Below are 23524 nucleotides of genomic sequence, written 5' to 3'. Positions count from 1 at the left end.
GTGCGCGTATGAAATGTTTGCTCTCATGATGCTGCAATTTCGTGGAAAGTTACTATCAAACTTTCAAGATGAACAACTATTATTATCAGGAGTGCAGAAATGCAAGTTTAAGCGAAATATCTAATTGTGATTTATGTTCTTCTGAACTCTCAGGCTCCAAAAATTGATTTTTGAAACATACGGTATATTGTTATCAAGCGCGCAGAAATGCAGGAGATGTAAATTCCCACTCGCGATTTATGTTCCTCGGATAATCCAGAATAGCACGAGAGCGTGAATTAAGTCTGTAATTTATGTTCCCCTGATGCAACAATGTTTTGACAAATTACTTTCAAGCTCTTGAGATTGATTTTAAAAACAGATATTGGTCGCAGGAGAGCAGAAATGTAATGAAGCTAAATTTCTGCTTCTCTACTATCAGGAGTGTAGATATGCAAGAAGGCGTAAATTGAGCCAAATATCTACTTGTCATGTATGTTCCCCTGATGCTGTAAGTTCTTGAAAGGCCCACATAATCCGAAAGTCAACTTTATGAACAACTATTCTCCTGTTCTCCTTAAACTGCAAATTCTTCAAACATTGTTTCCGTGGCCCGAAAGGCAATCGAGAGCGTTGAAATACATGAAACGATAGAATGGACCAAACATTTCCTTGATGAGTTACTCAAAAGTTGATTTTAAAAACAAACATTAATAACAGGAGAACAAAACAGAGACAAATAAAGTCAAACCTCTACTCGTGTTTTATTTTCCCAGTAGGTATATTGTAAAATTTTTGAAAAATTTCTGCCCCGAATCAAAATTTTGAGTTCTTTTTATTAGTATCAGGAGCGCAGTCAAGGAGACGTAAATTAAGCTAAATTTCCATTCGGGATTTATGTTTTCCAGTCACTACAAAAATGACATTTTGGACAAATGTTAGTAATAGGAGTGCAGAACTGCAAGAGAGCGTAAATTAAGGTAAATTTCTATTCGTGATATTTTCCGAATACAAGTTCTCGAAATATTCCCAAAATTTACATTGTAAACAGCTATTAGTATTAGGAGTCCAGAAATACACGAGCGTTAAGCCTTGTGATTTATGTTCTCCGGACACTAAGCTGTCAAGATTCATTTAAAAATGTTTATTGGTGTCAGGAGGGCAGACATTCAGAGAATTTAACCTATCTACTCGTGACTCATGTTCTTCTTTGAGCAATTACTCTGAATCTCCAAAGAATGATGTCAAACCATCGATGAGGAGCGCAGAAAGGCAAAGAAGAAGTTAAGCTCCTGACACTGCCAGTTCTTGAGAAATTACTCCCAAGATTACTTTTGAAACAGTTTGTTGGTATCAGGAGCACAGAAAAACAAAGAGATTCACGATTTCTGTTCTTCAGATACGGCAAGTTCTCGAAAAACTACTCCAATAATCCCAAACTTTATGGCCAACTATTAGTATACGGATTTCAGAAATGCAAGAGGGCGTAACGTCTTGAACACCGACTCTCAAGCTCCCAAGATTAATTTTAAAAACTTTTATTGGTATTGGTGAAACGCAAGAATCCTTGAATTGAGTCAAATATCTTGCAGTAACTTACTTTCTCGGTTCTCCTGATACGATAAGCCCTTGAAAACGATTTAAAGAATAATATTGGGTAGAGCAGAAATTCAAAACGAGCGAAAATCAAGATTTATGTTTTTCTAATACTGATACTACTTCTTGTTCAATTCTTCTCGAAACCCCTACTATTTCTATGAGGAGCAGTAAAATATAAGTAGCAGTAAAATATCTCCTCGTAAATAACACTCTCCTGATACTCGAAGTTCTTGAAAAGTCAGAGGAGCGCTGATTACGAATACAATATCGCGTCTTGGTATGTGTCACTTCCGGTTTAGTCGAAAATGGGATTAATTTTCGAAATTTAAATAGGACACCCTGTATTTTTTTTGTTTATTTTGATACAAAATGACATTCTGAGTACACCACTTGCCACTTTTTGTTAGATGGTCAATTTTTTATTTTTTAAGCACTTCAAATGGATAGTATTAAAATATTTGTAGGAAACTCCTCTTTTTTAAGAAACAAATGAGCCATAATGTTTCCATATCAAAAAATGGATTAAAAGTAAAAAATATGATTTTTTAAACTTTGAATCTGACAAGGAGTGACAAGTGGGGTGACATTGTACCCGAAATGTCATTTTGTGTCCAACTAAACAAAAAAATATACAGGGTGTCTCATTTAAAAATCGAAAATTATGGTAATTTCCCGAAAATCTGGACGAGACAAAAGCAGACAAATGCCTTACTTATAGAGAATCACCCAGTATATTCTTATTTTCGACATTTGCACTTATTTGAATCACGACACTGTGCTAAGAATAGCCTTGCGTTTGGAACGTTTTCGAATTATCCACAGCACCACCCCCGCTAGCAATTTGCCTCGGGCCGCATTTGAAGAATGTAACTGGCGAGACGATTTTTAAATAAGTTCGTTCCACGCTCGTAATAAAACGAAACAATGGGTCATTTCACCGTTTGATTGCTACGTTATTCGAGATCTTTGTTCTCGATTACGTGCTCGCCGCAGCACTCATCACCGTCCCGAGGGGTTGCGCCAACTGGGGAATGTTAGCCTACTATAGTGCCTTACGCCCCCCCTGGAAGTCCGATAGCAAAATTCGTATAACGCGATTATCAGACAAATTGTGTGATAAAGTTGTATACACTTCGCGTCATAATCTAATATCTACTCTACTATAGTTAGTATTATAGCGGTGGCGATAATAGCGGTGATACCTTATCACCTTTTAGCTATTTTGGTGCAGTTTGTGTATGAAGTTATCACTATCAAGAAGTTATATTGTGGTTAAAATTACCTGATAACGCCATTCATAAGATGATGATGTTTTTTGTTATTAATGCGAGGGTGTGCGTTATCTACGCCTTCGAAACACGTGCTTTTTTACACATTTGTTTACGTTACGTGTAACGGGAGTTCGGTTCTGGGGGTGGGAGACGTTCACTGCGTAACTTCTCCAAGATTTGGGCTTGGAAAGAGAAGAAAGTGAGGAAAAAATTGTGACAGTGGCAGATTTTTGGCCCATATGTTGAAGAAAGGTGTCATTGCACCCGCAATGTAGGTCTAGGGCGTCTATTTTAAACTTCTGAATAGTCCCAGATCTTCATGGTTTCTTTGACATCTTTTGCCGAGGCCGAAGATTTTTATCTAATGTACACGAAGATTCCAAGTGCATCATTTGGAACCTAGGACACCAACCCCAAAATTTGCGTTTTTTCTCTAATTTTAATTTTTACAGTTCAGAAGTGCTCCATCTAAGTGTAGGATTTTTGAGATTTTTTCCAAAATCAAGTTGGGTAGCTCTAAAAACCTAGGCAAATCCGTTAATTTCATCTTGCTAATGTGTTAAGGTTACTGAGAAAAAACACAAATTTCTCAACTTTCGAGTTTAATTAAAGTTTTTTTGTCCTCTCTATCACTTCATTTGACATATTATGTTGTTACACCCTGTATAGTCCCTTGACACACTGAATGGATTTTCTGGGCCTTCTTTGACTTCTTCGGATTTTTTTATTGTTTTTTTCGGGTACGTAAAATCCAAAATTGAAGTCGGTTTTGGGCTGCGGTGCCATTAAGGGCCAAAAAATTGCTAAAAACTCAATATGACTACCCAGCCGGTGCTCCCTTATCACCGAGCTTCTAAGCAAGTTTATAATTTTGGATTTTCTGTCCGTCGGTCCGTCCGCCTATGTATACGATAACTCGAGAACGGTTTCAAATTTTCCAATTTTGTTTTCAGTATTATGTTTATCATCACTCAAGGAAGGAACAACTCGTTTACTGTTTCTTTGTTGAGATATCGAAATGCGATTTCACTTGTTGGACAGAGGAAGTATAAGAGCGTATGGCCTTCCGATTTTGGAGCATCCCTACCCCAGGAACAGTAAGTTGCAGGTCGCTGATATTTTTTTACAACACGTTCTCGTGTCTCCTCTGTCAAACGCAGCATATCATAAAAGATGGGGAAGTTCGGAAGGCGATCATGCCCGTTTTTTGACTGTTTGACCCTAAGTATGACCCGAGGACGAATTTGGGTACTAAATCGGATGCCTAGAATTAAACAAGTATAATTTGTGCACAACTCTGGTGCAGATAAAGCGCATTTTTTTAACCGAAATAGCTTTTATTTTGACATCACCAATGGATACATTTCTTTCAGACGTCTCAATCGCCCTTTGTAAGTACCCTCTTCCGACAATCCATTCTTGAGGTATAAGGGAATATACCCGATCACGATAAGAGGTCGAGGAGGAGTGCTATGGTTGGTAGAAATTAATTCCTTTCGGTGAGACCTTTCATTAGAGTACCATCAAGATAAAACTAGTTTCACTCCCCCTCCCCCTCCTCCCCGTACTTTGATTAAGAGGATAGTTGGTAGAAAATGGTTCCTTTCGTTGAGACTTTTAATTAGAATACAATGAGAGATAAATTAATTTAATTCGCTCTCGATTTTTAAAATTGCCTTTCGGGTCACGGAAAACAATGTTTGAAGAATTTGCAGTTTAAGGGGAACAGGAGAATAGAGATTCATAAAGTTAACTTTGGGATTATGTGAGTAATTTTTTAAGAACTTACAGCATCAGGAGAACACAAAATGACAAGTGGATTAATTTACGCCTTCTTGCATTTCTACACTCCTGATAGTAGACGAGCAGAAATTCAGCATAAAATACGCTTCCTTGCATTTCTGCTCTCCTGCGACCAATAGCTGTTTTTAAAATCAATCTCAAGGCTTGGAAGTAATTTGTTAAAACATTGTTGCATCAGGGGAACATAAATCGCGAATGGAAATTTACATCTCCTTGCATTTCTGCGCGGTTGATACCAATATACCGTATGTTTCAAAAATCAATTTTTAGAGCCTGAGAGTAGGTAATTTTTCTAGAGTTCAGAAGAACATAAATCACAATTAGATATTTCGCTTAATCTTGCATTTCTGCACTCCTGATACCATACCTTCGGGGAAAATAAAACACGATTAAAGGTTTGACTTTATTTGTCCCTGTTTTGTTCTCCTGTTATTAATACTTGTTTTTAAACCTATCAATGAAATGTTTGATCCATTTTATAGTTTCGTGTATTTTAACGCTCTCGATTTTTAAAATTGCCTTTCGGGCCACGGAAATAATGTTTGAAGAATGTGCAGTTTAAAGAGAACAGGAGAATAGTTGTTCATAAAGTTTCGGGTTATGTGAGTAATTTTTTCAGAACTTACAGCATCAGGAGAACAAATGACAAGTTGGATTAATTTATGCCTTCTTGCATTTCTACACTCCTGATAGTAGACGAGCAGAAATTCAGCTTAAAATACGCTTCCTTGCATTTCTGCTCTCCTGCGACCAATAACTGTTTTTAAAATCAATCTCAAGAGCTTGAAAGTAATTTGTCAAAACATTGTTGAATCAGGGGAACATAAATTACAGACTTAATTCACGCTCGCGTACTATTCTGGAGTATCCGAGGAACATAAATCGCGAATGGAAATTTACATCTCCTTCCAGTTCTGCGCGCTTTATACCATTATACCGTATGTTTCAAAAATCAATTTTTAGAGCCTGAGAGTTTAGAAAAACATAAATCACAATTAGATATTTCGCTTCGCATTTCTGTACTCCTGATACCAATAGTTGTTCATAGAGTAATTTTTCAAGAACTTGCAGTATACGGAGAACACAACTCACGAGTAGAATTTTCACTGAATTTACTTCTCCTTGCACTTCTGACACTAAAAGTCAATCTTCACAGCTTGACAGTAACTTTCCAAGAAAATGCAGCATCAGGAGAACATACATTTCATTCACGCTCTGGCATTTCTGCAATCCTGAAACTAATATTTATATTAATTCCTGTTAATAAAGGGAATCGGAAAATAAATCCTCCTATAAATGTGCAACTGTTCACGAAGTCAACTTTAGGATTACGCGAATAATTTTTTGGGAACTTCCAGTATCCGGAAAACATAAATCTCGGGTAAAAATTTTGTTTAATTTCTGTGATTTTGATAACGGAAAGGTTTTTAAAATTCTCACGGTAATTGTTCAAGAACTTGCCGCATCAGGAGAACATACGATATTCTGTTTAATTTATGATAACCCTTTTGCATTTTTGCACTCCTGTACTCTGCACTAATAGATGTTGATAAAGTCAATTATTAATTCTAGAACTCGCAGTACACGGAAAACATAAACCACAAGCATTTCTGCACTCCTATTACTAATAGTTGTTCAAAATGTAACTTTTAGCATTATGCGAGGAATTTGCCGAAATCTTGTAATAATAATAATAATATTTATTGCAATACAAATGCATTACAAAAGGACAGCAAGTCACGAATGGAAATTTAGGTTAATATACTGCGCTCCTGATACTAATAAAAAAATACTCAAAATTAATCTTGGGTTCTTAAGGATAATTCTACAAGAAATTTTAGCACAAGTAGATATCTGGCTTAATCTACAGTACACCCCGAAAATATAAAAATTAATTTATTTTAGTCATTCTCATGTACAGGAGGGTCTAAATTGCACACTTTCTTATGGAAACACCCTTTATTTTAAGAGTACTCCTTAACTTTCTTAGTAGTAAATATAATTGATTTTGGTAAAATCTTTCTTAGAGCACTTTATGTGATACACAGTTTTTATACAGGGTGTTTGGTTTTTCTTATACGACCCTAAACTATATTTTTTCATACGGACCACCCTATATATTTTGAAGTTTTTGAAAAGAGCGTAAAATTGCTTGATATATCATTATATTATTTTTGCAATATTGCATTTTATACATTAAAATTCATTGTAAGCATCTAGGTTGCCATGGCGAACAAAAGATGGCAGGCAAAAGACGGGGCATCATCTAACAAAAATAGCGACAATTTTGTTGTTTTTTTTTTCGTACTCTCTCTATTTATATTTTGACTTCCTCTCGAAACAAAACCGCATTGTCTATAACGAAAGACCGGAAGAGTGGAAAGTCCTCATTCACACGTATATTCATGGCAAACTTGTGCTAAATATTATTTATTTATACAAAAACCTCTTAGTAGCGTGCATTACCGATTGTTTGCAAAAGATAGGTCTGTTTGATCCTTTCCCTCCACCGCCGGGATCGTTTACAATCGGTCCCTTGTTTCGTTAATCAAACAAGGGATCTCTCTGTGTCAGCGGTCTCTCTCGATTTACAGGTATATACCAATTAATATTGTTATCATTGCGAAAGAGGTCAACGGTAATAAAACGCAAGTAGCTAGGTATTAATAGTGTAGGTGTAACAGGTGTTTTGAGTACCTACAACGTAGAAATGGCAATAAGGAAATGGCACAATGACGCATTCCATAATTTCCTCCTTTAAAGGGTAGTGAACTGATTTCTTTTCGAATTCGACACGTTTAATGGCTCTCGGTTGTACATACAGTTTGCTCGTAAATTACAAGCAGGTATATAGTGAGTAGGCTTCGATTGCAAAGAGCGAGTTTCAAAAATTTTGTCGTGCACTTTATATCTAATCGCGCTTCATCTGGAAAACGGCTAAACGCAATTTGGTGATAGGCACCCGAAAAGTTTCAAAATTAGGATGTTGTCATAGAAGGGCGGAACTAACGATTTCGGTTTTTGGATAAGATTTTCAAGGGTGTACTACCAAAAATTCTGATCTCGACTAAATTTCGTATCTGGACTACAAAAACGCGACTTTGAATACCACTAACAGAATCCATCTAGCTACGTTTGTTTCTGAGATACAGGGTGAAAACGAAAAATTTGAGTTTTTTGGACGTTAACATATCTTACTACCTATATAAGATAGAAAAAGGCGAAAACTACATATTTTAGGTATTTTTACGTCGGATCCAGTGGCGTAGTCAAACAAATTTTGGACCACCTTTTCATAGATTTGACCCAAAGTTTGTGTTTTTTTAATGCAACACCCTGTATATTTTAACGTCAATTTTGTGCATTCTTTTTCCTGATTACATTGACCTATATCTTTTTATATACCTAGGTAATATTTTTGTGACCGTCGGCCATTTTTATTGATTGGTATCCGCTGCCTTAGTTACCATGGATACAATAAACAAAACAAAATCCCTGGTTTGTTACCTAAAAACGGTAAAAAATAAGAGTTCTAGTTTTTGGTTCATAGCTAAAAGTTAAAAAAATATAGGTTATGATGAAATTGACGTTAAGATATACAGGGTGTTTCGTTTAAAAAATACCACCTTTGGGTCAAATCTCAGAGAAAGTAGTCGAACTACGCCACTGGATTCTACGTAAAAATATAGCCACCACGGGGAAAGAACGTTTCGGGTTGCCCACGTGATGTCACATACCAGTGGCGGCGTAAATTACAGAAAAAACGAAGGTATTTGTACTTATGTTATTTTTTAAAGTTATAGTACACATTTTAAATTTCTAAGATTTACTATGTAAGTAAGATTAATTAATCACTAAATTCCTTGTCTGAGCTGTACCTAGTACGCCACTGGAATTTCCGAATTTGAAAAAGGACGAGTGTTGTATTCGACTGTCAAACGTTCTTTTTCCGTGACAGCTTGTATCTATATAGGCAGTTTTTATATTTGTAAGTAGATTTCTATCTATCTACCTATTGTAATGGTACCAGTATCTATATTTATATGTTTATATATAAATCACTTCCAGGAAACTCTCTAACTTTCGTAATTATTACCCGATTTCAACAAATAAAAAGAGTTGATGTAACTCGGTTTCGGTCAAGTTCGTAAATCCGTCAATTCCGCCATATTGGAACAAAATGGCGAAAAGAAATCTAGCTACGAGCTATCTTTTTCTATCTTGCAGGGGTAATAAGATATAACATCCCAAAAAGTCGAACTTTTCGTTTCCCCTATCGGACAATGGAAAATTTGTCCCACAAGTACCTATTCTCGCACGATTAGGGCGTTGTGCGTGGGTACACCATCCTGTTGAAACCAACAGTTTCCCACTTTCCTGTTTTATTGTGTGCCGTACATATTTATGTTCGTAATAAATTCGAGGGGGGTAAGGAAGACCTCCCAGTAAATGAAAACGCTTACTTCTGTCAATATTTAAACTCTGATATAACTGAAAACTGTAATTAAATGTCAAAGGTTTGCTTACATAAATTACCTATCTATATAGGGCGAGTTCTTAAAACGTCTCGGTAATTGACAGCCATGATCGGGTCCTTTCATTGACTTATACAATGTAATCTGCAATGAAATATTCGCGGAAGCTTCAATTGTACATATACAAACAATATTGGTTTTCGTGGTTTTTCCATACAAATAAATATAATAATATCGTGAGCATATACATTGTATTTTAGACGAATGGACGATGTCAGGACTGAATCAAAGCTCGCACTTCCGAAAAGGCTGGACGATTTTGCACATTTTTTCACCGTTTCGTTACACAACCACGTAATAGATGTTTTTGAAGAACTGTCACTTTGTGAGTGTCAATTTTTTTCTTTTTGTCTTTCTCAGATCTCTTTCTTTTTGCCTCTTCGACATCTTCTTTCACACTTCATTCGCTTCTACTTCATACCTCTTTAATTACAGCTTCGTGCTTTCTCTTCCTTTATTGACGCGTCTTCCATTTTTTCGTTGACGTCTGCTTTCTTCGCGACTTTTCCAAATCTCTTCCGTTCTTTTCGCTACTATTCCACTCCACTAACTTTTTTGAATTTCGCCAACTGTTTCGTCCGTGGCCGAGGTAAATCCTGGAGTGTTAAAATTACTTAGCGACATTCATCTCGAAGCACAAGGTTCCCGTATCCAGGACCTTCAGATACCTTCTGGACTGCAAAAGGTCCCGCTAATTACAAAGTACCCCATGCACTTTATGTAAGAGACTTCGGAATGTTATTTCTCACCAATGGGAAATGGGGCTACTTTTGAGCATTAAGGTCAGATTTACTTCCTCGGATTGTTAATGTTTGTATATTGTGGATATTGCTCCAGATTTTTTACCCTCTGTGAACAATGATTCGGAATTTTCTTCGACTCGGTTCTTTTGTCAGGCGAGCTTTAAGGGAACACGGATTTAAATCCATTCTGTATAAATTTGTAGGAACTCTTCAGCCTTTTTGATTTATTTTACATTTTTGATTAATTATTCAATAAACTTTCTCTTGTTTTTGTGTGCGCGACCTACATAATTAACAAAAGCATAACATTGAACATTTTCAATTTTTTTCATATTTTTTATAAATGACTTAAATTTTTGCCGGGGCCCCATTGTGGTTACGCCACTGGCTGACCATAGGTTAATAGATATAAAGAATAGTCGCAGAAACAATTTTTAAATGAAATCAAAATAAAAAAATTGTGCACTAATTTTTGCACATAAAAAAAGAGGGTTGGTTATTATAGTGTTAATGCAATTTTAGGAGGATGTTCGCAAAAGTGTTACACAGAGGGGAAGGGGGATAAAAATTTCGAAATAATTGCGTTACGTCATTTATGGGTTGCCCCTCCACAGATTTTAAATGTTACCGAATTTCGAATATGGCATCCCGTTTTTAATACCTTTTAAGATGACGGAAAAACACGTATATCACACATGGTGGTTCAGTATCACATTTTTTCTAAAAATACAATTTTTGATTTTTTGGGAAGAGTGCTTTGGAAAAACAAAACGTAGGTTGACTTATCTCGAGTAATGTCATTTACGTTTGTGCTAGTTTTACTCCAAAAATATTATTTATTCTTATGTATTTTGTTCTAATTTGAATTATAATTTTCTTGCAAAGCGAAGGTTCAATTCTGTTCAGATGAAAATCGAATTTTGTTAACAATAGTTCCGCTGCAACCAGCCAGATGGATCAAACTGTCAAACTTGTGTTCGCAACAAAAGCACGTTGTGTTTTTCCAAATCACTCTTCCCAAAAAAATTAAAAATTGTTTGCCATTTTTAATCTGTCACGTCCAAAAGTCTGGTCACGTTTTATTTGCCTAAAAGTAATAGCGCATCTTTCATTTTGATAATAATAATAATATAATTTTCATGTTTTTGCACAGTGGCGCTTAATTTCATCATTTTCTAATTAAATAGCATATGTACCGGGTGACCCAATAAGACTGTTCCTCGACCATATCTTGGGAAAATATTTTTTCCCGGTCGATCTGAGACAATTTTTTTTCGGGGCAAAAAAAAGGCAGTGTATAACCTTCCTTTTTTACCAAAAATCGACTGCACCAAAATCTCTCGGGAAAAAACTTTTTCTTATTAATTTGGGTGCGTAGAATCCAAAACGATTCGTACTTTTTCGATTAGACTTCTCAATCAAAAGTTATGGACTAAAAACCAATTTCGAAAGAAAATTCAAAGGGCTGTAACTTTTGAACTAGTAGCCCAATCTTGGAACTGTTTGAAATTATGGATTCTACAGGCCACATTCTATAAGAAAATGTTTTTTTCCGGTCGATCTGAGACAATTTTTTCTTGGAGCCTCAAAAAAAGGCAGTGTTTAACCTTCCTTTTTTTTTCAAAAATCGACTACACCCAAACTTCTCGGGATAACACCTTTTCTTATTAATTTTGGTGCGTAGAATCCAAAACGATTCGTACTTTTTCGATTAGACTTCTCAATCAAAAGTTATGCACTAAAAACCAATTTCGAAAGAAAATTCAAAAAAAAGGGCTGTAACTTTTGATCTAGTAGCCCAATCTTGGAACTGTTTGAAATTATGGAATCTACAGGCCTTATTCTATAAGAAAATGTTTTTTTCCGGTCGATCTGACACAATTTTTTTTGGGGCCTCAAAAAAAGGCAGTGTTTATTTAACCTTCCTTTTTTTCAAAAATCGACTACACCAAAATTTCTCGGGAAAATACTTTTTCTTATTAATTTGGGTGCGGAGAATCCAAAACGATTCGTACTTTTTCGATTAGACGTCTCAATCAAAAGTTAAAGGCCAATTTCGACAAAAAAAATTCAAAGGGCTGTAACTTTTGATCTAGTAATCCGATCTTGGAACTGTTTGAATCTATGGAATCTACAGGCCCGCCCCATTCTATAAGAAAATATTTTTTCCTGGTCGATCTGAGACAATTTTTTTTTCGGGGCTCAAAAAAAGGCAGTGTTTAACCTTCCTTTTTTTCCAAAAATCGACTACACCCAAATTTCTCGGGAAAACACTTTCTCTTATTAATTTTGGTGCGTAGAATCCAAAACGATTCGTACTTTTTCGATTAGACGTCTCAATCAAAAGTTATGGGCCAATTTCGACAAAAAATTGAAAGGGCTGTAACTTTTGATCTAGTAGTCCGATCTTGGAACTGTTTGAAATTATGGAATCTACAGGCCCGCCCCATTCTATAAGAAAATATGGTTGATTCTTATTGCATAAGGAATGCTCTTTTCAACGATACCAAATTTGTTAAAATCGGTCAAACCGTTAAGAAATTAAAGCAGGTTATTGCAAAAACAATTGAACCACCATCTTTGTTTTTTGAAATAATTGATTTTTTTTAGTTTATTATGCGAAATTTAAAGAGCATGCAATTTTAAAATTTAAGACCCCCCCCCCCTCTGGTGGTCATTTTTAGAATTTGAAAATATTTTCCAGCGATTCTCCGATGACGATTTACCCAATAATTTTTTTCCCCCTAAGTCATACGACGAACAGTTTCCGAGATATGGCCGAGGAGCAGTGTTATTGGGTCACCCGGTACATATGCTATTTAATTAGAAAATAATGACGAAATTAAGCGCCACTGTGCAAAAACATGAAAATATAATTTATTATTATTATTAAAATGAAAAATGCGCTATTACTTTTAGGCAAATAAAACGTGACCAGACTTTTGGACGTGACATTAGATTAAAACTGGTCATATGCCGCAATCATAATTTTTAGGGGGTTTTCTAAGGTAGTATAATTAGTATTGCATCAGGAATTTTTTGGAAATCTTATAGTTTTTTACTATCAAAAATGAGTTTTTTTTTTAATAAGGCACAATTTGATCCGCGTGAGTTTCTGTTAATAGAACTTTTACTAAAATCCGTATACTGGGTGTTTTAAATTGAGTAGGATAACATGGCTCTTTTGTTATACTTATAGATTCGGATAAATTGGCAAAGTTGTTCGATGCGATATTTAAAAAAAAATAATTCGTTTCGTAGATAATTAGAAACAAGTGAAAATCGACATTTTTAAAAAGTTTAAATATTTTAGTAACAAAGAGAGGTATCGAAAAAAGTTTTAAATAAAAGCTGCAAGATTGGATGGGATAAATTCAATGAACGTAGAAAAAACATTTTTTTAATGGCGGTTTTCGAGATATTGACATCAACTTCCTTATTTTAAATGGACGCCATATTGGATTTTTACGTCACTTGACAGAGAAAAAAATTGCAAAACCAGTGATACTAAATTTTCACTTTTTTTTAATTATCTACAAAACGATTTATTTTTTTTAAAATATCGCATCTGAATGCTTTGCCAATTTAACCGAATTTGTAAGAGTAACAAAGATAGGCATGTTATCTTACTCAATTTAAGACACCCTGTATATATAGAACTGTGGAATTATTGACAATTTCCCAATTTTGTTAGGTATGTCAAGTAAAGATTCAACTTTCGAAGTTTAAGTGCAAAAATTCATCTTTTAGTGTCTAATTTGAAACGACAAACCTTTTAAAGCCCTTTTTAAGTTTAATTAAACATGAAGAATTATTTTTGATTCATTTTCTGACCCTTCAAGAATTCAAAGGTTCTTAATTGAAATGGTACATTATTTCCGGTTGGTTTTTTTTCCTTTTGATGTCTATAGTCAACATCAGGCTTTGAATTGACCCCTTATTCCCTACAAAAACAAAAACCGCGATTCCCCCATCAGGTACCTTTACCTAATCTCCACTTGTGGCGTTTTTTATGGTCAAGCAAATATTGAAATTGAGACCAAACCCGATACTAATCCTCGATTTTCTAAAAAAAAAAGGTAGGTCAGGTTAAAGGAAATGCGACATCGAAAACAAAACACGGAAGGGATTGTTGATTATTTGCCCTATAATTAAAATGGCACCAAACTAAAAGATTAACAAATATTGAAAGACGTAATCCTAAATAAACTTGTTACAATTTTATTATCATCGCGTTTACGACGGACCATTAAATTGTTTTAGCATCACACGAGTCGATCCTTTTTTATATAGAAAAGGCTATTTTGAGTTCAGCACCCAATTAGTAAACTTTTTAACATCCCTCTCTCCTTTTGTCGCAGGGCTATAGCCCTTATCTATAAACCGATAAATATTAAATAATTCTTATCTCGAAAGGCGACTTATCTTATTTATATATACGTCTAAATCATATTTTTTCTCCGCTTACATTTCAAATCGTTTTTCCCCTCGCTTTTTGTTCTAAAGCCTCTTAGTTTTAAGTAGATGGTGCGCGTATATTAATTGAAAGATGAGGATCGAGACAGGTTTATATTATAAGGTGTTGACAAATCCGTGTCGGGGGTGGCTTTTTTTTAGTTCCCTTTGCGGTCGCCGCACGAATTTTTCCCACTTTCCACCCAATTAAAATTATCGCCTTTGTCGATCGAATAATAATTATAATAGAAAAAAGTGAAGGATATGGATTTAAATCCTGGCAGAAGTCGCGGTTTGTTTTTGTACGCGTAACTAACCACAATTCGTATTTAATTAGAATAAAAAACAACAGTTTTCGGTGCATGGGATAGGGAAACCTATGTGATAAACCGCGCTTCACACGGTTTATCCACCTATCGCACCTGCATATAGTTGACTATGGGAAGTGCCTTTAATGCCCTAGATTTCCCTAGAAATCTTCACATTTAATCGCTTTGATATCTAACTTAATATTTGATTTCATTGATAACTAGTGATGTATATTGTTACGAAGCTGTTTCAGCTAAGATAAGACTTTCAGCATTTTCTGGAATTATACTAGAAAGTAGGATAGAGGACTGTCCTATCTAATCACACTATACCATTTTACAAATGACTATAATTATTTTACTGAAACTACTTTCCATTAATTCAAACTAAAGGTAACGTGATTATGTTAAAGCAGTCCATCTTAAACTTCGAAATGGTAAAAACGTAAAACTTGTAACCTGCATGTAACCTGTGTGTGAAGGATATTACCTAATGAATGTGTACCAAATAAAACGTAACTTCAATCCGAACTTCATTCTTTCAATTATCTCGCCATAAGTCCTACACAAAAAATTCGCAGTGCAACTCAGTGGGGTTGCACAACAAAATTTGGTGGCAGCGGTATAGATTGGTGAAAATCCAGTCAAACTTGGCGTTCCGGGTAAATAGGAAATCCTATGTTTGGAATAGCTGAGCAAGAAACGGTATTTGCGGTGATTTGAATCCAGGATTATTCGAGTTTTTCAGACAAGGGCCCGTCGTTACCGAAAACTAGAAGAATCCAGACCCGAATTACCAAAACCCAAAATTCCCAAGAAGAGGCAGTGTCAGCGTTAAAGTGTTTGTTAGTGAAATAAGTTTCTACAGTTTCGGGTGCATTGTGCTATTCGCTATTCTTTGGATTTTACACATTTTCATCAGATTAAAAGTAAGTCAGAAATTTATACGAACATTTTGTAACTTAATTATTACCTACTTAGTAGCTCGCTGTTTGAACGTTAATAATTTCATTTAAGCAGTATTTCGACACGAATCAGTATAGTTTAACAAATTTCGTAATCCGTAGAACAGCCAGCAATAAAGTACAAAAATGCCTGACAATAATGTAAGTGATGTTTCCAACTTAAATTTAGCAGAAGGTTCAAGTAGTGTAAATGCAGCAGGTAGGGATCAGTTTTTAAGTTTAGATGCAGCAGTAAAGTTATTAACAAATTTTAGTGGGGACAGCAAAGAAAGTGTTACGGAATGGATAGATAATTGTGAGATTATTTTAAACTCAGTTAGGCAAGTCGATTCCCATATGCTATTTCAAATTATTAAAACAAAAGTCTCAGGTAAAGCTAGGAATTTTATAAAATACAGAAATTTTCAAAATTGGGATTTTTTTAAGGAACATTTAGAAGAACTTTTTGCCGAAAAGAGAACTCTTTCGCATTGGCAGTTAGAGTTAAATTCAACTAAACAGTCAAAAGGTGAAAATTTAGATACATATTCAAACAAAATTGAAAAATGTTTAAGCAATTTGTTAGACGTGGCGACGGTAAATAAAACCCAAGAGGAAGCGGTAACTATCAGTGAATTATTGAGATTACAAGCCTTAAATGTGTTTGTCACAGGATTGCAAGAACCTTTGAAAATGCACGTAAAAAGTAGGGACCCCAAAACTTTAGAATCAGCTGTTGAATTAGCTAGAATTGAAGAAAGAGAACTTTTGAGTAATCGCGATTCACAAAATTATTTTGGTTATAAGGTAAATTCAAATCAACGTACAGTTCAAGGGAATTGTTTTGTTTGTAAGAAATCAGGTCATTCAGCTTCAAATTGTTTTTATAAAAACAATAGTGTTAAAACGAACGATTCACGTGTTCAAAATTTTGTTAGTGTGAAAAAACCTCAAGTGTTTTCAATGCAAAGCCAGCCCATATGTTTTTATTGTAAAAAACCAAATCACAGAATTGCAGACTGTAGGAAAAGAATATTTAATGAAAGGTTAAAAGCAACACAAAATGATAATCCTCATTCGATAAACAGGAACTCGGGAAACGAAAAAAACTCTTCAACGAGAGGTCAGTTGGAGAAGTGAGTTTTAGGAAAGACCTCAATCGCAATTTTGGAAAGCGCAAGGTTACTAACGTAGGCAGTGGAGTTCATAATTACAACAGGTATCGTGATAAACGGACAGAAAATATACAAACAATCGAATTAAAGGAATTTCAGAACAAGGTCGAGATTAACTTAGCTAGATGTAAATTAAAATATGTAGACATTCCCTTAAATTTTTGTAAGAAGAGGGTTAATCGATTAATGATAGATTCGGGAGCAGATATTACTTTAGTTAAATGTAGGGCAGTACGAGAAGATATAGTAATTGATAAAAATCGGTCTGTTGAAATAAAGGGTATCACAAATGAAACCACTATCAGAACCTTAGGAGTTGTCGATGAAAAATTTTGTTTATCCGACAGAGAAATTGTTGTTCCATTTCATATAGTTAGTGATGATTTTTTCGTAGAAGGAGACGGAATTTTAGGAAATAGCTTTTTACACGCACTACAAGCAAATTTAGATTACAGGAACAATGTTTTGGAATTTGGAGATAAAAGGTATAGATTAATAAATTTGGATGAAATCTTGATTCCTGCAAGAAGTGAAACTATTACTAGAGTTCGGACAATATCAGATGGAATGGGTGTTTGTAACGGTAAACAAGTTAGTGAAGAAATATATTTAGGAAACTGTTTAACTCAGGCAATAAACAATTCGTGTGTGGTTAGCATAATAAATATTTCAGAGCAGGATCAGTACATAAAACCTCCAATAATAGAGCTAGAAGATTTAGAGTTCGTACAAGTAAATAGTATAAAGGGCGAAGTACAAGGAAATAGAATTGAAACCTTATTAGATTCGTTACGTACTCAGCACCTAAATGTAGAAGAGAAGGATTTATTGCTAGAAATTTGTAAGACGTATAGTGATGTTTTCTTTTTAGAAGGTGATAAATTAACTGCTACAAATATTACCACCCACAAAATTCCTACTTTGCCAAATGTAGGTCCAATTTATGCTAAACCTTATAGGATACCTCAAACGCAAAAGGAAGAAATTGGTAAACAAACCGAAGAGATGTTGAAGGACGGTATAATTGTACCTAGCACGAGTCCTTACAACTCCCCGCTATTAGTCGTACCAAAGAAAATGGACGCGAGCGGCAAGGTTAAGTATCGCGTGGTTGTTGATTTTAGAAAACTAAATGATGTAACAATAGGCGACGCATTCCCTTTACCAAATATTACCGAAATCCTAGATCAATTAGGCAATTCAAAATACTTTAGTACTTTAGACATGAAAAGTGGGTTTCATCAGTTAGCCTTAGATAGGGAAGATCAGGAAAAAACAGCATTTTCAACACCTTTTGGCCATTTCCATTTTACTAGAATGCCTTTCGGTTTAAAGGGCGCTCCGTCTAGTTTCCAAAGGTTAATGAATACTGTACTTAGTGGATTACAGGGAATTAAGTGTTTTGTGTATTTAGATGATATTGTAATTTACTCCCATGATTTAAAACAGCACGGAGAAAAGTTAGTAGAAATTTTCGATAGATTACGCAAGTACGATTTAAAATTAGAGCCCAATAAGTGTGAATTTTTGCATAAAGAGGTTAATTATTTAGGTCATACTATTACGAGTGAAGGGTTAAAACCGGATGAAAAGAAAATAGAAGCGGTAAAGACGTATCCCGTACCAAAGATATCAAAAGATATTAAGGCATTTCTAGGATTAACAGGCTATTATCGTAGATTTATTAAAGATTATTCGAAAATTGCCAAACCATTGACTAATTTGTTAAAGAAGGACACAAAGTTTGTTTGGACCGACTTGTGCCAACATTCGTTTGATCAATTAAAAACCAAATTAATTAGCGCTCCGATACTCCAATACCCAGATTATTCAAAACCATTCATCATAACTACAGATGCCAGTCAGTTTGCAATAGGTGGTATATTATCCCAAGGAGATATTGGAAAGGATTTACCAATCGCATACACTTCTAGAACATTAAATCAAGCAGAATTAAATTACTCAGTTACCGAAAAAGAATTATTAGGGATAGTACATGCTGTAAAACAATTTAGACCTTACGTTTATGGAACTAAATTCAAAATAGTTACAGATCATCGACCCTTGACGTGGTTGTTTAGTGTCAAAGATCCAGGATCTAGACTAATGCGTTGGAAGTTGAAACTAGCAGAGTATGATTATGAGATTATTTACAAGGCAGGAAGGGTTAATACTAATGCTGATGCTTTAAGTAGAATTCCAGTATTTGTTTTAAACTCGGACGAATACACTTATTCAAAATTTACAGATTTTATTAAAACCAATTTAGTTATTAACAATAACGTGCAAGAATGTAACGACGATTTATTTAATGTTGCAAATAATTATTCTTTAGCACACTGCGTTTCGCAGGATTTTGTCATGAATCAAGGAATAGCTTTAGAGTTCAAGCAAAAATTTGGTAAAGTTGACGAACTAAAGAATCAACAAAAATCAATTCACGAAGTAGCTATCCTAGATGTCGGAGATAGGAAAATCTATTACTTGATTACGAAATTAAATTACTTTGATAAACCTTCTTATGAGGACTTATGGAATACAATTGTAAATCTTAGAGTGCAGTTAGAAAAAGACAATATAAGGAAATTAGCCATTCCACGAATTGGATGCGGTTTAGATAGATTAGAATGGGAAAAGGTCAGAATTATGTTACGGTATATTTTCAAAAGTAGTGGTATAGATATTTTAGTTTGTAATAAAAAAGCGGAAACGTTAACAGAAATCGATGACGAACAAAAGAGGACAATTTTAGAAGAATATCATGATAAAATTTTAGGAGGACATGCAGGGTATAACAGGATGTACAATAGGGTAAAGAAAAAATACAAATGGCCACACATGAAGTCAGATATTAAGGATTATGTAAAGAAATGTGTACTTTGTCAAAGAAATAAGACGAGTTCTTTAAAAACAAAAATGCCATTAGAAATTACAAACACTTCGAAAACTGTATTTGAAAAATGTGCAATGGATATAGTAGGTCCTTTGCCATTAACACAAAACGGTAATAGGTATTTGTTGACATTTCAAGATGATTTAACTAAATTTAGCGAGGCTATACCAATTCCTAATCAGGAAGCGAAAACGGTAGCAAGTAAATTTGTTACAGACATTATTTGTAGGCACGGAATACCAAAAGTATTGTTGACAGACCAAGGATCAAACTTTATTAGCGAGTTGTTTAAAAATGTTTGTACACTATTTAAAATTAAAAAAATTCAGTGTTCAGCATTTCATCCAGAATCTAATGGTGCGTTGGAACGCAGCCACAAAACATTGATAGAATACCTCAGAAACTACATTAGGGAAGACCAAACAGATTGGGACGAATATATCCCATTCGCCATGTTTACTTTTAATACAACTGTACATACTTCAACAAAATTTACCCCTTTTGAATTAGTATATGGACATCCAGCAGAATTGCCCAGTTCTATAACAGGACCCCCAGAATTTCGCTATACCTATGATGATTTCGTGCAAGACTTGAAAAATACATTGCGATATACTAGGGAACTTGCTAGACGAAATTTAATTGATACAAAATCAAAAAGTAAAGAATATTACGATAGGAAAAGTAACGTTCAAAGTTTTCACGTCGGAGATATCGTGTTAATCATTAATGAAACCATAAAAAGGGAAAGAAGCAGAAAGTTAAGGTCACAGTGGTTAGGTCCATATAAGGTCATTTCGGTAGATTCTCCAGTAAATTGTACCATTAAAATGGGTAGAAGGTTAGTAAGAGTTCACAATAATAGATTAAAGCATTTTTATGATTAGATTACACTAAAATATTGCAAAATAAGTTATAGGTAAAGTTCGATTAGTTTTGTGAAAGTAAGGATATTACATGAGTTAATAAATTTATAGGCAAAATATATTAATTGCTGTGGGAATAACTTGATACATGAATCCCGTGAAGTGTAGATAGCTCTCTTCAGTTGACTTATGTGCAATGATTATTAACTTAATTAATGTCACTACTATAGTTTTAGATTCTATAGGGTATTAAGTAGCATTGAATAAAAAAAAAAATAAAAATAAAAATAATAATAATAATAAATAGAATCTTTTTGCATAATTATTACAACTAAATTAATTGCATTTATTTCAGAATGCTAATCCTTTCTTCTGTTTTCTTCGCAATGATTACCAAAACCGGCGCCGAAGGGGATTACAACATCAGCAAGTACACCCATTCGCCTGGTATTCATTACGAACAAATAGGAACCGTTAAGCTTTATAACGATGAATTCGTATTAATAACCTATTTAGACATAAGTAATCATAATAAAAAGTTTGCACAACTTGAATTATATTATGAAAAGACAGCCAGTATTTGCGAAAGTCAAGCTTTCAAAAGCTATAGTGATTTCAAAATAGTTAATGTAAATAATTTAAAAGTTTGCGACTATTTTTTGAGAGCCTCTAAAGAATCGTTAAACAAAATCAAAATGGAGAAAAACAATTTAGAACAATTAGTAGGCCATCAAAATAAAGACAAGAAAAAAAGAGCAATTTTTGATTTCATAGGTTCAACTGTAAAATTTTTATTTGGAAATTTAGACCATGATGATGCCGAGTATTATAATGACAAAATTAAACAATTTAGTGAAAATGAGGAGTCATTAACAAACTTAATGAAAGAACAAACTGTGGTAATTAAATCGACAATTTCAAATTTTAATGCGACATTAGGAAACTTGGATCACAACGAAAAAATATTAATCGAAAATATGAATAAAATTGAAAAGGCTTTAAACGATAAAAATTCACAAATAAATTATTTAGATTTAAAGGTAGCTGTAGACGAACATATTTCTATGTTTAATTTAATGTTTAATCAATATCAACTAGAAACCATATCCCTAATTAATGCAGTTTTAGTTGCACAAAAAGGTCAGTTGCATCCAACAGTACTAACTCCTTCCAGATTAGTTTCCGAATTACAAAAGGTTTCACATAACTTGCCTCAAGGCTTAGAATTTCCGTTACCACTTCAAAATGAATTCGCTCACCTACTTCTTAATACGATTGGATTAGATGTATATTTCCAAAATCCGCATTTAGTGTATATTATTAACGTACCATTAACAGATAGTAGAGAGTACAGTATCTTTAAATTATCACCTTTACCTGTTCACGTCATTGAAAATAAATACATATTCATTCAACCAATTTCAAAATATTTAGCTGTAAGTGATAATAAACAACATTATTTGACTATATCAGAAAACCAATTCACAAAATGCAAGAAGTTCCATTCATATAACTATTTATGTAAACAACAACAACCTATATATTTGGCGTACCGCCATGAAATTTGTGAAATTAAATTATATAGAAGTATTAGTAAAGTTCCTAGTTCATGTGATAAAAGAATTACAGAACTCGAAAATAGCATTTGGACTCAACTAACACTTTCAAATTCTTGGATATATGTAATTCCTAAAGAGGAATCAGTAACTATAAATTGTAAAAATACAAATCCGTTTGACATACGGCTCTTTGGAGTTGGTAAAATTAGTTTAAGAAAAGGGTGCAAGGCATACTCTAGTTCGGCAATGTTAATATCTCATTCAATATTTTCGGATTCTACAATCTTTTTAGAATACGTACCCAATGTAGATTTAGACTTCGATTGCTGTGAAGATAATAGTAATAGTAAGATAAATATAACACAAATTAACTTAAGTAAGCATTATAAGGTTATTTCTAGACATTTAGATGATTTAAACATAGCTAGCCATAAGTTAGATGAAATAGACAAAATAAATGATAAATTAAGAAACAATATTCATAATCAAGCTATTGTACACAAATATTCTATATTGGCTTATATCGTAGGTAGTATTGTATTACTGTTAATTTTTTATTGTATTTGTAAGAAGACAAAAAACTGTTGTGGTATATGTTCAAGAGCAGGATTATGTATACATTTTAAACAACGTGTAAACACAAACGTCCCTCAGACACACAATATGTACTTTGACCGAGAATTAGATGCTGTATCAATTAGAAATAGTAGACATGGCTCAGAACCATCACCCGAGTTATGCGATAGAAATTCCGCAGCTTGTAATACAAACGCAATAGTAGGACGGCGTCCAACTAAAAATTTGTAAAATTGTAACCAAATTTTTCTTTAAGGGGGAAGGTGTGATAAACCGCGCTTCACACGGTTTATCCACCTATCGCACCTGCATATAGTTGACTATGGGAAGTGCCTTTAATGCACTAGATTTCCCTAGAAATCTTCACATTTAATCGCTTTGATATCTAACTTAATATTTGATTTCCTTGATAACTAGTGATATCTAACTTAATATTTGATTTCCTTGATAACTAGTGATGTATATTGTTACGAACCTGTTTCAGCTAAGATAAGACTTTCAGCATTTTCTGGAATTATACTAGAAAGTAGGATAGAGGACTGTCCTATGTAATCACACTATACCATTTTACAAATGACTATAATTACTTTATTGAAACTACTTTCCATTAATTCAAACTAAAGGTAAGGTGATTATGTTAAAGGCAGTCCATCTTAAACTTCGAAATGGTAAAAACGTAAAACTTGTAACCTGCATGTAACCTGTGTGTGGAAGATATTACCTAATGAATGTGTACCAAATAAAACGTAACTTCAATCCGAACTTCATTCTTTCAATTATTTCGCCATAAGTCCTACACAAAAAAATTCGCAGTGCAA

At 34.1% G+C, this 23524-nt stretch overlaps 2 protein-coding genes across 5 annotated transcripts in view; both read left to right on the top strand.

Annotated features, from left to right (window-relative positions):
* LOC116170356 (transcription factor GATA-4-like) overlaps positions 1-23524 on the top strand; it is a 94634-nt gene that overhangs the window by 17162 nt on the left and 53948 nt on the right. The gene's annotated exons all lie outside the window — the stretch shown is intronic.
* LOC116170355 lies at positions 15119-23091 on the top strand. The gene is made up of 2 exons (XM_031486683.1): positions 15119-15622; positions 20927-23091. Exon 2 carries the CDS (start codon positions 20928-20930, stop codon positions 22935-22937), a length of 2010 nt encoding a protein of 669 aa, XP_031342543.1. The 5' UTR covers positions 15119-15622; position 20927; the 3' UTR covers positions 22938-23091.

Source organism: Photinus pyralis, unplaced genomic scaffold (assembly GCF_008802855.1).
Source record: "Photinus pyralis isolate 1611_PpyrPB1 unplaced genomic scaffold, Ppyr1.3 Ppyr1.4_LG5, whole genome shotgun sequence".
Lineage (NCBI taxonomy): Eukaryota > Metazoa > Arthropoda > Insecta > Coleoptera > Lampyridae > Photinus > Photinus pyralis.
This window is presented reverse-complemented; position numbering and strand designations above follow the sequence as displayed.